This window comes from Eptesicus fuscus, chromosome 14, assembly GCF_027574615.1.
Source record: "Eptesicus fuscus isolate TK198812 chromosome 14, DD_ASM_mEF_20220401, whole genome shotgun sequence".
In the NCBI taxonomy this organism is placed as follows: domain Eukaryota; kingdom Metazoa; phylum Chordata; class Mammalia; order Chiroptera; family Vespertilionidae; genus Eptesicus; species Eptesicus fuscus.
This window is the reverse complement of record NC_072486.1, coordinates 58,657,626-58,670,575: the sequence shown is the minus strand read 5'-3', so window position 1 is coordinate 58,670,575 and position 12,950 is coordinate 58,657,626. Positions and strand designations below refer to the sequence as shown.

General features: G+C 40.5%; 1 protein-coding gene across 1 annotated transcript in view; it reads left to right on the top strand.

The window, feature by feature from the left end:
* EXOC4 (exocyst complex component 4) overlaps nt 1-12,950 on the top strand; it is a 737,356-nt gene that overhangs the window by 660,833 nt on the left and 63,573 nt on the right. Inside the window, exon 15 of the mRNA XM_008150517.3 lies at nt 6,948-7,089. Within this exon, the coding sequence (XP_008148739.2) occupies nt 6,948-7,089 (142 nt within the window). The remainder of the gene's footprint in view (nt 1-6,947; nt 7,090-12,950) is intronic.

The window sequence follows — 12,950 nt, the reverse complement described above, 5'->3', positions numbered from 1 at the left end:
TGCAAAGAATAGCTGAGTGTTAAAAATGTGTCTCAGGAAAGAGAAAGTGATCAAAAAGTGTCACCATGAAATTTTAATTTGGAGCCATTGACTTAGATAAGGAGGAAAGGACATCTCTAGCCTAAGAAAATCCAAATTAGATGCTAATAAGACAGTAGATACTTCAGCATGTGAACATTGTGTACCCGTTCCAGAAACTAGTAGGTTTATCTATATATAATTTATTTAACAAACACTTATAAAGTGCCTACTGTGTACAAAACACTGGGGTGGAGGAAAGTTAGTTTTTATAAGTTTGCAAATAATTCAAGGGAATGAATAAAAAGTAGGGATTGTGGTACAGAGAAATAAGAAGGCTGAGGGTAGAGCTAGCTGACACTGAAGTTGCACCTTGGAACTGTGAATTTATAGCGCCTAACACTTACATTGTAACCCAGGGTTGAGCTTGGCAGTAGCATATCCCACAGGCATTTAACAGGAGGAAAGAGGTGAGATGGAGGGTTTCCTGTCACAGCCTCATTGACTCTGTAAGCCCCATTAGTTCTTAATGTCACAGACCTACTCAGGATTCCCATTCCCACTTTTTAAAAAATGTCATCCAGGTAACAAAATCAGAGGATCTCAAAATTATTTACAAAACCTAATAACACATTGTTCTAGGAGTTAGGAAGCTGCTATTACCACAATTTTCTAAATTAGAAAACTGAAGGTTGGAAATTAAATAATTTTATCCAGGTTGAAGCAGAGATCATTTTGTAGTGACTGTCATTTCTCTGTACAAATAGGAAGAGGAGTCAGAAATAATGATTGCACCAAAATGTGATCTTCTGAAATGTTTTCCAGTGAGAAAATCTCATGGGATCATTCCTCATTGTCTTTTTTCCATCTTCTAAAAGAGTTTGAATTTGCAGAGTTAACCTTTCTTTTCCTGCTGTGATAACCATCTTTCCCTTTTCAATTTATCACTTTGATGACAGCTGATCCCAGTCTAAGTTAATATTGTAACAATTTTAGATAATATTGCAGATGCACAAGGACATCCTCATATGAATCAATTAAACAAGTCACAGTAAGTTGCCATTAAAAGTGTAGCAGCTGCATCCTTGAAAACAGATGCTCTTCTGGGTCTGAATGAGTCCAATTTTGACTGATTTTAAGACCTAAACAGATTTCAGTCTGGTTAATATTAGGATGTGGAACCACTTGAGACATCCTAATGACCTACGTTGATTGCTTCTCCATGACAGTTAGTGTGTTGGTTTTCCTTGTGAGATGCTGGGTGTTTGATATGCCAGGGATTTTATGTCAGTAGAAAAGAGGAGACCCCCCAAGTCTCAGCTGCAGCAAGATGGCCTCATGAAATTAAAGTGACTTCTAAAGGCAACCCAATTTATAGGGATTGGGCTGTAGGGATTGACCGGAATCACTTTAAGCTATACTTTTGCAAGATTTCGAATAGCCAAGGAAACCAGCTATAATGAACTGCTTCCCTATCCCCACTCTGTCCCTGGCATATACTCAAGAAACTAAGGGGGAAGTTATAGCTGTAAATGGCAAGTCGTTGCTTCTCTTTCCTGATCTTTATTAATCTGTTATTCTGTGAATTATTTGTCCTGTTATGTTGGTCAATTAAATCACTTGTTCTGTTTAATTAAAAAAATAATTGATTTTTATAAAAAATTAACAAAGCCAAATTTGTGTCTTAAATAAATAAATCTGCCTCACTCATATTTAATTAACCAAATATGGAGGATTGAATTAGGCACAGGCAAAGACATCAGCCAGGAGACTCTTCCAGTAGTCCATGGAAGAGATGGAGCTAAACCAAGAAAATGACAGTAGATATAGAAAAGACAAAATATATTAAGGAAACATTCGTGCAGTAAAGTGGGCAGACATTAGTCTTTGTTGAGGGGAGTGAGGGAGGGAAGAGAATCGATTACTCTCATGTTTGCAGCTGAGATTTCTACGTTGATATGCCACTGATAGAGAATTCAGGATAAAGGGCAGATGGTAGAGATGGATAATGAGTTTAGTTTCGAGCTCATTGCATTTGAGATGCCTGTGGGATGTACTGGTAAAGATAGCTGGCAAACAGTTGATCAAATAAAATTTAGGAGTCATCAATTCTTAGATAATAGCAAAAACCATGAAAATGGATGAGCTCAGAGAGAACGGATAGAATGACAAGTGAGAGCGTGAAAGTGACCAATAGAAAAAATATCTTCAGGAACACCAGCACTTATGGGTGGGCTAAAGGAAGAATAGCCAGTGAAGGAAACTATGAAAAGAGTGTCAGAACTGTGAAAGGACACCCCGAGGAATAGTGCCATATGAGGCAAAAGAAAACAGAATTTCAAGGAGGAAATGGCCTTTCCGTGTTGAATGAGATTAATACTGGGAAACGCCCAATGGAGTTGGCAATAGGCTATCATTGGTGATGGTCCTCGGAATAATTATTTAACAAAGAGTCAAAGGCAGAAATCAGGTTATGGCACATGGAAGAATTAATGGGAGGCAAGACTATAGAGAAAGCAAGTGCTGACAATTTTTTTTTTGAAGTCTTAATAAGAATCTGAGGTCCTCAAGAGAGGAGTCATGGAGAGTAGGAAGGACAGAGTCTGGGAGAGCAACATGAATTGGGGGAAGTTGCTGAGAAAGGGAAAGGGATGGCCGAGCACTAGGGAAGAATGGACATGTGGTATTGAAGATGCTTTTGAGCATAAAACCCAGAAAATTTTAGTGGCAACAATCAATGCTTTAGCGTTGTTTCATTTCCCTATCAAAAGATGAGTTGCAGAATTAGCCCCTAGTTAGGTAAAGTTGCCAAAGAAAAATCTGCTTAGAAGATAATTGGCCATACGGTGACACATAGCCACCTCTAGCTATTAAGCTAGGCTGGGAAAGCAGACTTCTAGATTTCCAGAGTCTCTAGTGGAATGAGCAAAGGAGAGTTGGAAATATCTGTTGGTTTATCTAATAAGCAGGGTTTGCCCGTGAGACTAGATTCAGCTTCCTCATAAACTAATCAGTTCAACATAGAAAGCCCAGCTATATTGCCATGCAGATGGTTAGCTAGGAGTCTCAGAGATGCCTGCTTTTATGCAAAGGCTATCAGAGGAACACGCATGTTGTGAACAATCTGATGTGGCCCATCCCCAGTATCAGAAAAACCAGCTCAAAGTGCATATCTTCATAAAATGATTGAGTACTATTAGCTTTAAAGCCCACAATATGTGTTCTGCCGAAACGAAGCAATCCCCAAGATAAATACACAACCACAGGGCCTCTAAAAGGGTTTGTGCAAGTGTGTGTGTGTGTGTGTGTGTGTGTGTGTGTGTGTGTGTGTGTGTGTGTGTAGTAACCTATCTTGACTATAATCTCCCAAACAGCAGATTCTGTCAGCCTTGCTTTTTGGTAGATTTCCATTTGACATTTAAGAGCTCGATGGTTGTTTGTGTTGTCATTGTTTGCCATTCTCAGCATTTCTTCGCTCAGTGTACTCCTTTTTGTTAAGAAAACTTCGTAAACGTCAGTGAGCCCTCAAGAATTCACAAGCCAGCTTTTCAGTAGAACTGTGGGCATGATTTTTCATGTTGCTTCACTAAAGTGTTATCTTTTTGCTGTAGATTACAGTCAAGCAAAATGTGTAGTGTGCTGCTATCTAAACTGTTTTTACCTTACTTGTTGCAAGTTTTATCTTGCCATTAACTTACTGTACTTGTCTTTTGGCTTTTTTTTTTTTTAATCCTCACCAAAGGAGTGAGGATATTTGTTCCATTGATTTTTAGAGAGAGTGGAAGGGAGGGGAGAGGGAAAGGGAGAAAAAGAGAAACATTGAATCATTCTAGGGATTGCTTGTCTCATTTTCGGCTCTTATAAGTGTATTTCTAATAGCACATGATCTCACTCAACGTAGACTGATGAACAAGAACAGACCCAGAAACAAGGAGGCATGGATCAGACTGTCAGGCCTCAGAGGGAGGGGAGGGATGGGTGGGGGTAAAGGGGAGAGATCAACCAAAGGACTTGTGTGCAAGCATATGAGCCTAACCAGCAGTTAAGGACAACAGGGGTGTGGGGGCATGTGTGGGGAGGGGTGTGGGATGGGGATGGGGGGATGAGGACAAATATGTGATACCTTAATCAATAAAGAAATTAAAAAAAAAGAGAGAGAAACATTGATGTGAGAGAGACACAGTGACCCGTGTCCTCCTGTATGCCCCTCCTCCCCCGACCAGGGGTAGGGATCGAACCTGCAACCCAGGCACGTCCCCTTGACTGGGGATCAAACCTTGACCCTCCAATGCTCAGGCTGATGCTCTAACTATTAAGCACACCGGCCATGGCTGCTTGTTGTTTTTTAATGGCACAGTTTGGCAGTGTTCAGTTGCTACACATAATGAAATTCTGTATCTCTATAATAAAGCAATTGTTGTTGTTGTTGTTGTTTTTTTTTTACTTTCTTGGTGGAATTTGTCCAGAATGCCTTTGATAGACTTTGGGATATTAGTACAGTAGTCCATTCACCCTTATCTCTGGTTTTGCTTTTCACGGTTTCAATTACCTGCAGGCAACTGCAATCCAAAAGTATTAAATAGAAAATTCCAGAAATAAACAATTCACACTAGTAAGTTTTGAAGTGCACACTGTTCTGAGTAGCATGATGAAATCTCAGCCACCCGTTTCTGTCCTGCCTGGGATGTGACTCATCCCTTTGTTCAGCGAATGTATGTGCTGCCCTCGCATTAGTCACTTAGTAAGTAGCTCTTACAGATCCACTGTCATGGTGTCACAGTTCTTGGTTCCAGTCACCCTAATTTTACTTAATAATGGCCCCCAAACACAAGAGTAGTGGAAGATGCTGGTAACTTGGATACCAAAGAGAAGCTATACAGTGCTTCCTTTAAGTGAAAGGGTGTACCAGTATATGTATAGGAAAAAAACAAGGTCTATGTAGGGTACCATTCATGGTCTCAGGCCTCCACTGGGGGTCTTGGAACGTGTCCCCTGCTGATAAGGGGAAACCACTGTAGAACTTTGAACCTCAGACCATGAGTCCTATTTCTTCAGGATCTGATTTCTACCTCTTTTCATGGATACATAGTAGCTCTCTCTGCCACAGTTAGTGTCACACAACAGAGGAATCCAGGAGCTCAAAAGCCCTCAAATACTTTGAAATATTCCATCAGTGTTACTTGTGGTTGCTTTCACCCCACCTGCCAAATGAAGACCTGAAGGCGGTGATCTCTCCTGGCGATGAAAGAACATAAATCATGTTAACAGTACAGAAGAGTAGCACTGCCTCACATGTAGCCTCCTGCAGATCGAGCTCTGTTCACCTTAGATGATGCCAAGGCTGGTAATGATTTTAAGTCTACGTCGTTATACTCCCTTCCTCCTTACACAGCAGTTCCTTTAAACAGAGTCTTTTTTTCCTGTTTGCTGTGATACTTGACTAAAGTCTGGTTGCATAGGGAAGAACTATCCTTATAATACGATAGTGTTTAGTCAGTAGTGCCTGGCCACATCCAAAGGACATTGCATCCTCCAATAAGGAGAAGAATTTTCAGATGGAAAAGCAAAAATAACAGATAAATGGAAATTAGACTTCAAAGTGGATAGAATTATCTTTTAAGTAACTTGTTGCTATAATTAAGCTTCTTAACCTGGACAAATCAAACGCTAATGCATACTTATTATTTGTGTTTATTATTTATGTTAATATTGAGTGAGTTTTATGTGCTATTGGTCAAAGAGTTTTATCTACATTAATCTATTCAGTACTCCCAACAACCTCATGCTCTAGGTACTATTATCTCCATTTTATAGAAAAAGAAACAGGGCGACAGAATTTGAGTAATTACCTCTTGGTCACATAGTAAGTAGTGGGGACAGGACTCAGGGCCAGTCTTTGAGGCTCTAGAGAACTAACGGATCTCTTGAATGAAATTGCAAAATTACCGTTGGCAGCCTTTGAGAAATTGTGGGAAACTGGGTACATAACAGAAACCTAGACATAAACAGATGTAGTTCACATTTCTGCTGTGCTGCTCAGTCTTTTCCTGAAGGCAGTGTCCAAGTGCTATTGAATATTGTGTCAATTACTTGGGAAAGATATAGAAGTTAGCTTTATAAAATTTTCCAAAAAGACCTTTGTAGAACTTTTAGTTGACTATGAGCTCTATATGAGTTCAAGTGGAACATAGAATCTCGGCCCCGCCCCCTGAAAAACCTTATGTGCAAGCAGCATGGCATCTGTATTTTTTTTCCCCTCTGCAGTATTTATTGTGTGTGGTCCTGCATTCCACGTTTCAAGGGAGATACAGAATAACCAGGATATTTTTATTGGTGAAGTATGAGAACTGTAAGATTATTCAATTCATTTATTTAAAGAATAGTTGAAAATGGAGGATATTTAGCCTGGAAAAGGGAAGACTTCAAGGAAGCCAAAGGCAATGTCTTTAATACTTGAAATGCTGACACATACAAGAATGACTGCAAAGTTGGCAGGATCAGGGCAGACAGATATGACTCGATGTAGGATGGTCAGATCTTTCAGAGATTGGCTCAGCTGCCTCAGAAGGTGTTGAGTGTCCTTTCACAAACATTTGTGTGGATGTGCAACCCGAAACTGAACAGCCACCTGCAGATGTGTAAATGACACAAGCATAGACCATGTGGTTGGGCCAGATGACTGTTGAGGTCACTTTCAACTCTGAAGGTCTGTTTTTTGTCATTCTGCAAATAGATTCAATCATCTGGGCTTCTGTGTTTAATCAAGGGCAGAAATAGTCTATCCTGTCTTGGACGTCTAATGCCGCCAACACTAGCATTAGCCAAATTGGTAAAAACAACATGATGAACAACAAAATAACATGTCATTTCAAAACCCAGTAGGCATGTAGTGAAATGATTGGTGTTTTGTCCTCCCTCCCTTTCTCCAGTGCTCTCTCCTGCTCAAGATGGTCACACGAACATGGATCTGCCCCCGGTGTCAGAGCAGATCATGCAGACCCTGAGTGAGCTTGCCAGATCTTTCCAGGACATGGCCGACCGCTGCCTGCTGGTGCTGCATCTGGAAGTCAGGTATGACTCGGCCACCCACAAGACGCCAAGATTGAAACCCACCGTGGGTCATAAATCACTTGCTTTTTTTCTGGAAAATACCACCATAATTCTTGATTATCATCAGTGTTGTTCTTTTTTTACACCGGAAGTGATTTGTATTGTTATTCAGCCACTCTGCAGTTTTTTGAGCGCATGTTGTATTGTGAACACTGTGATTCAGAGTTTGCAAGGCTTGTGATATCAGAATGACCTGGATTTGAATGTCTATACCAGATGGCTAGTTGATCTTAAGACAGTAAATTACATTTACTAACCCTCAGTTTTCTCATCCTAAAAATGGAAACAAGAATTCCTAACTTGTAGATTTTATAAATGACATAATTAATACAATGCCTGCTACATAGTAAGGATGCAAAATGTGATAGCCTTGTGATTATGGTGATTTTATTATCACTGATGTTTTTGCTAAAGTGCTCTGCTGATCAAGAAGGTAGTATAGAGATTCAGGAATGATGGTCCCTTCCTTCAAGATCTTAAAACCCAGTAGGAGAGAGTAAGTTAAAATAATAATTCATGAAAATACTGGCCTCTTGTTCCTTCCCCTGCAGGGTGGAATATTCTGAGTACTTTGATAACTGCTGTTATTACACATATGGAAATGCCAGGACGAAAAGAGTAGGGAGCCTTTACTTGTTGATTCATTCATATAATAAATATTTATTGAGTGCCTTCTTTGTGCCAGGTAGTGTTCTCAAAGTTGGGATATAGCAATGGAAAAACACCAAGTGTCCCTACTCTCCTGGAATTGCATTCTAACGGGAAAAAATAGCCAATGAGTGAAAAAAAAAAAAAAAGATGATTTCAGATAAGAGCAACTAAAACAATAAAATGGCAAAATGGAATCGAGCAGTGCTATCCAATAGAAATATAAAGTGAGCTACATGTGACCCAAATAGATAATTTAAATTTTCTAAAAGTCACATTTGAAAAAAGAATATGATTTATAATTGTGTGAATTATAACACATATTTTAACCCAGTATAACCAAAATATCATTTCAACATGTAATTAACATAAACATTATAAATGAGACATTTTGTATTTTTTGTCCCAAGCCTTTGCAATCTGCAGATTTTACACTCACGTCACATTGAATGTTGGACTAGTCATGTTCCCAGTGCTACAGCGCCTCCCTGTGGCCAGTGCTGTCATCCTGGGCAGTGCAGGGAATGGCGGAGGTGGATGAGAAAGTGAGAGTTTTGTGTTTGCTTGTTTTTTAGATAGAGTGGGCAGAGAAAATGTGACAAGGTAACAAGAAGGAGCCATCTGTACAAAGACCTAGGGGAAAGGGTTTCAGACTCTCTGAGGGAGAAACAATCACAAGGTCTTGAGACAAAATCAGGCTTGGAGGAGAGAGGAGTTCAGCTGATTGTCTCCCAGGGAAAAAGGGGAGGAGGGGGTGGAATGAAAGGGTAGGTAAAGGAGCGAGCTGGAGTATGAACCAAAATCATGGGGTCATGGAGCCTGACACATTATAGGGTCCTAGAGACCAAGTGAACAGTTCACATTTTACTTCAAGTGCATTAAGAAGCCATACGAGGTTTTTAAGCAGGGGAGACATGTTCATTCATTTATCATTCATTCACTATTTTTTCAATTTTTTAAAAATTAAATTTATTGGGGTGACATTGGTTAATACAATTATATAGGTCTCAAGAGTACATTTCTGTGATACATCATCTGTATGTTGTATTATGCATTTGCCACCCAAAGTCCAGTCTATTTCTGTCACCATGTATTTGACCCCTTTTATCCTTCACTATCCCACCAACCCCTTCCCTCTGGTAATCACTATACGATTGCCTGTGCCTATGAGTGTTTGTTTTTCTTGTTTGTTCATTTCTTACTCTCAGTTTTATATCCCACATATATTTCTTTACTTTTTCTGTCTGAGTTGTTTCACTTAGCATGTTTATGATTGGGTAAAAATATGGTACATATACACAATGGAATACTACTCAGCCATAAGAAAAAAATGAAATACTGCCATTTGCAACAACATGGATGGGTCTTGAGAATATCATGCTAAGCTAAATAAGTCAGACATCCAGTCACATTTTAAAAAGATCACTTTGGCTGTAAATGGAAAAGGAATTCAGGGAGAGGCATGAATGGAAGCAGAGTGACCAGTTGAAACCAGTTATGAGCACCAGCATGATGGAGGTGGAAGTGTGAGAATGTTGGACTTGAGACACAGTCTGAAGGTAGAGCCGATGGAACTTGTTAATAGATCAGATTGGGCCCAGGGGCTGGAAGCAGTGAGGGGAAAAGGACTCAAGGAGAACCACCAGCCTCGGGGCCGCAGCAGTTGTGTGGATGCCAAAGCCATTGATGGAGGTGAGAAAGACCAAGGGAGGAAAAAGGGTGAGTGAGAGGTGGCAATCAAGAATTCCATTTTGGAGATGTTCAGTTGAAGATCCTGAGAAGACATCTAGGTCAGTGGTCGGCAAACTGCAGCTCGTGAGCCACATGCGGCTCTTTGGCCCCTTGAGTGTGGCTCTTCCACAAAATAACACGTGCGGGCGCACACATACAGTGCGATTGAAACTTTGTGGCCCATGCGCAGAAGTCGGTTTTCAGCTCTCAAAAGAAATTTCAGTCGTTGTACTGTTGATATTTGGCTCTGTTGACTAATGCGTTTGCCGACCACTGATCTAGGCAGAGTGTCAAATAGGTAGTTGGATATAGACTTGAAACTTCAGGATCAGAAATCTTAGGATTAGAGAGTGTATAGTAATACGTTTTCTTCTAGATGACTAGGAGACATTGTTAAAGTTGATGGAGTATTTTTTTTCTTTTGGAGTCTTTACTAGATTTAGATTTTTAAATATAAATAGGATTTTGGTTCATACTCCAGTTTAGACTCTAGTTAGAACTTGGATATCTTTCAGTGTACCCAGGGAAAGCCTAAATGATAATGTCTTGTTAATGTCACTTCTTTTGTATGACACTTGCTTTTTTTATTCTTCATTATCTTGTTCAGTGAGTTACTTCTTTATTGCTTGTGAGCACCTGTGAGTGGAACAAGACTAGGAGCATCACAGATTTGGAGTCTATCTTAGCATTGTTTCTGAACTTATTTCTTTTTTAAAAAATTCTTTATTGTTGAGAGTATTACAGATATCCCTCTTTTTTCCCCCCATTGCCCTCCTCCATCCAGTTCCTGCCCCACGCTGGGTCTTCACCACTCTATTGTCTGTATCCATAGGTAATGAATATATACATACTAGTATAAGATCTTTGGTTAGTCTCTTCCCGCCTCCCCTCCCTCCTTCCCTCTGAGATTCGTCAGTGTGTTCCATGTTTTCATGCCTCTAATTCTATTTTATTCACTATTTTATTTTGTTCAATAGATTCCTTGTTCCTTTATTCTGATTTTTAGATTCTATTGTTGATAGATATGTATTTATTGCCATATTATTGTTCATATTTTTCTTCTTTTCCATCCTCTTCCTCTTTCTCTTTCCCTTCCTAAAGAATACCCTTCAACATTTCATGTAATACTGGTTTGGTGGTGATGAATACCTTTATCTTTTTCTTGTCTGTGAAGCTCTTTATCTGACCTTTAACCCTTTGCACTCACTTGCTTTTTTCTCGATTCCTTTATTCTACTCGAGATTTAATTTTTTAAATACCCCAGATTTTTTTAAAATATATTTTATTGATTTTTTACAGAGAGGAAGAGAGAGGGATAGAGAGTTAGAAACATCGATGAGAGAGAAACATCAATCAGCTGCCTCTTGCACACCCCCCACTGGAGATGTGCCTGCAACCAAGGTACATGCCCTTGACCAGAATCGAACCTGGGACCCTTGAGTCCACAGTCCGACGCTCTATCCACTGAGCCAAACCGGTTTCGGCTAAATACCCCAGATTTTACAAAGCGTGGCAGTAGAATAAAAAACTGGAGTTTCTTTTCATACAAACTTATTTATTTGAATTTTTTTATATTTCAAATTATTGATACATTCAAAGAGTATAAAAAGAGCTGCTACCGATGCTAACCGTGTCAAGTCACACTCGACATCTGAGTGCAAAAGGTTAATTCTATATGATAACTTTGCTGGGTAGAGTAATTTCGGTTGTAGGTCCTTGCTATTCATCACTTTGAATATTTCTTACCACTCCTATCTGGCCTACAAAGTTTCTGTTGAGAAACCAGCTGACAGTTGTATGAACTCGCCCTTGTAAGTAACTAACTGCTTTTCTCTTGCTGCTTTTAAGATTCTCTTTGTCTTTAGCACTTGGCATTTTAATTATGATGTGTCTGGGTGTGGGCCTCTTTGGGTTCCTCTTGTGTGGGGACTCTCTGTGCTTCCTGGACTTATAAGTCTTATTTATTTCACCAGGTAGGGGAAGTTTTCTGTCATTATTTCTTCAAATAGGTTTTCAATATCTTGCTCTCTCTCTTCTCCTTCTGGCACCCCCATAACATGAATGTTGGTATGCTTGAAGTTGTCCCAGAGGCTCCTTACACTATCTTCATTTTTTTTTTTTTTTTTTTGCTCTTCTGATTGAGTGTTTTCGCTTCCTCATATTCCAAATCATTTATTTGATTCTCCATATCCTGTTTAATCCATGTAAATTATTCTTTATTTCAGTTAGTGTATGCTTAACTTCTGACTGGTCCTTTTTCATGTCTTTGAAATTCTCACTAAGATCCTTGAAAATCTCACTGAGTCCCTTGAAGCTCTCATTAAGATCCTTGAATAACCTTATAACCATTGTTTTGAACTCTGTATCCAGTAGTTTGCTTGCTTCCATTTCTTTCATTTGTGACATGGTTCTTTGTCTCCTCATTTTGGCTGCTTCCCTGTGTTTGTTTCTATGTATTAGGTAGAGCTGCTATGTTCCCTGGATTTGTTAGAGTGGTCTTGTGTAGCAGGTGTCCTATAGGGTCCACTGGCTCAGGCTGCCCAGTCACCTGAACTGGGCACTCTAGGTGCGCCCCTGTGTGGGCTGTGTGCACAGTCTTACTGTACTTGAGTCTAGATTGCTGTTGGCATCACTGGGAGGAATTGTCCTCCAGGCCAGTTGGCTGTGAGGACCAGCTGTGACTAAGGTGAAAGAGCTGCTTTGCAGAGATACCCCTATGGAGCAGGACCTGCTTCAGTGGGGCTTTGGTGCTCACTGAATCTTTCCCTTAGGTGTGTTGCATGTGAATGTGTAGAGTTGTAATCTGGTGTGGTCTAAAGCTGTCCACCCAGTGCACTGGCTCTGGGGTCTCCCAGGATATGCAAAGTCAGCCACTACCTGGGACCACCAGGCAAGAGCTACAGAGAGATCTGCAGCTGGCTACTATTTGTATTGAGCTTGAAAATGCCCAGGTGAGGCCCAGCTGTGAAGCAAGGCAGGCTGGTGCTAGTGCCTAGTCTTGGGCCTTTTACTGGTAGATTTGGGGCATGCTGATGCCAGCTGCTGCTTGTTTAAGAAATTTTTGAAAAGTCTGAAGCCTGAGCCAGGACATGCCATTCATATGGAAAAGCTATTGCAAACAGTTTGGGTTGGCTGCAAATTGGCTAGGGCCGGGTCTCAGGGAATCACCAGGGCATAATGAACAGTGTGGACCACACTATGGAAACTCAGATATGGCCCCAGTCAGCTTTGCGACAGGGGAGGTCCCACCACAGGAACAAAACCCCTGCGAGAGAAAGCCATCTCCAAGTTCCTGCCACGATGCCAGATAATTCAGTTCCTCCCTGTATGTATCTGGCACCCCCTACCCTGCCCCTGAGCATTGCCCCAGCGCTGGAGCTCAGAGGAAGCAAGACCATTTAAGTTCATGTGCTGGCCCTTTAAGAGGGACTGCCTGGGTCTCC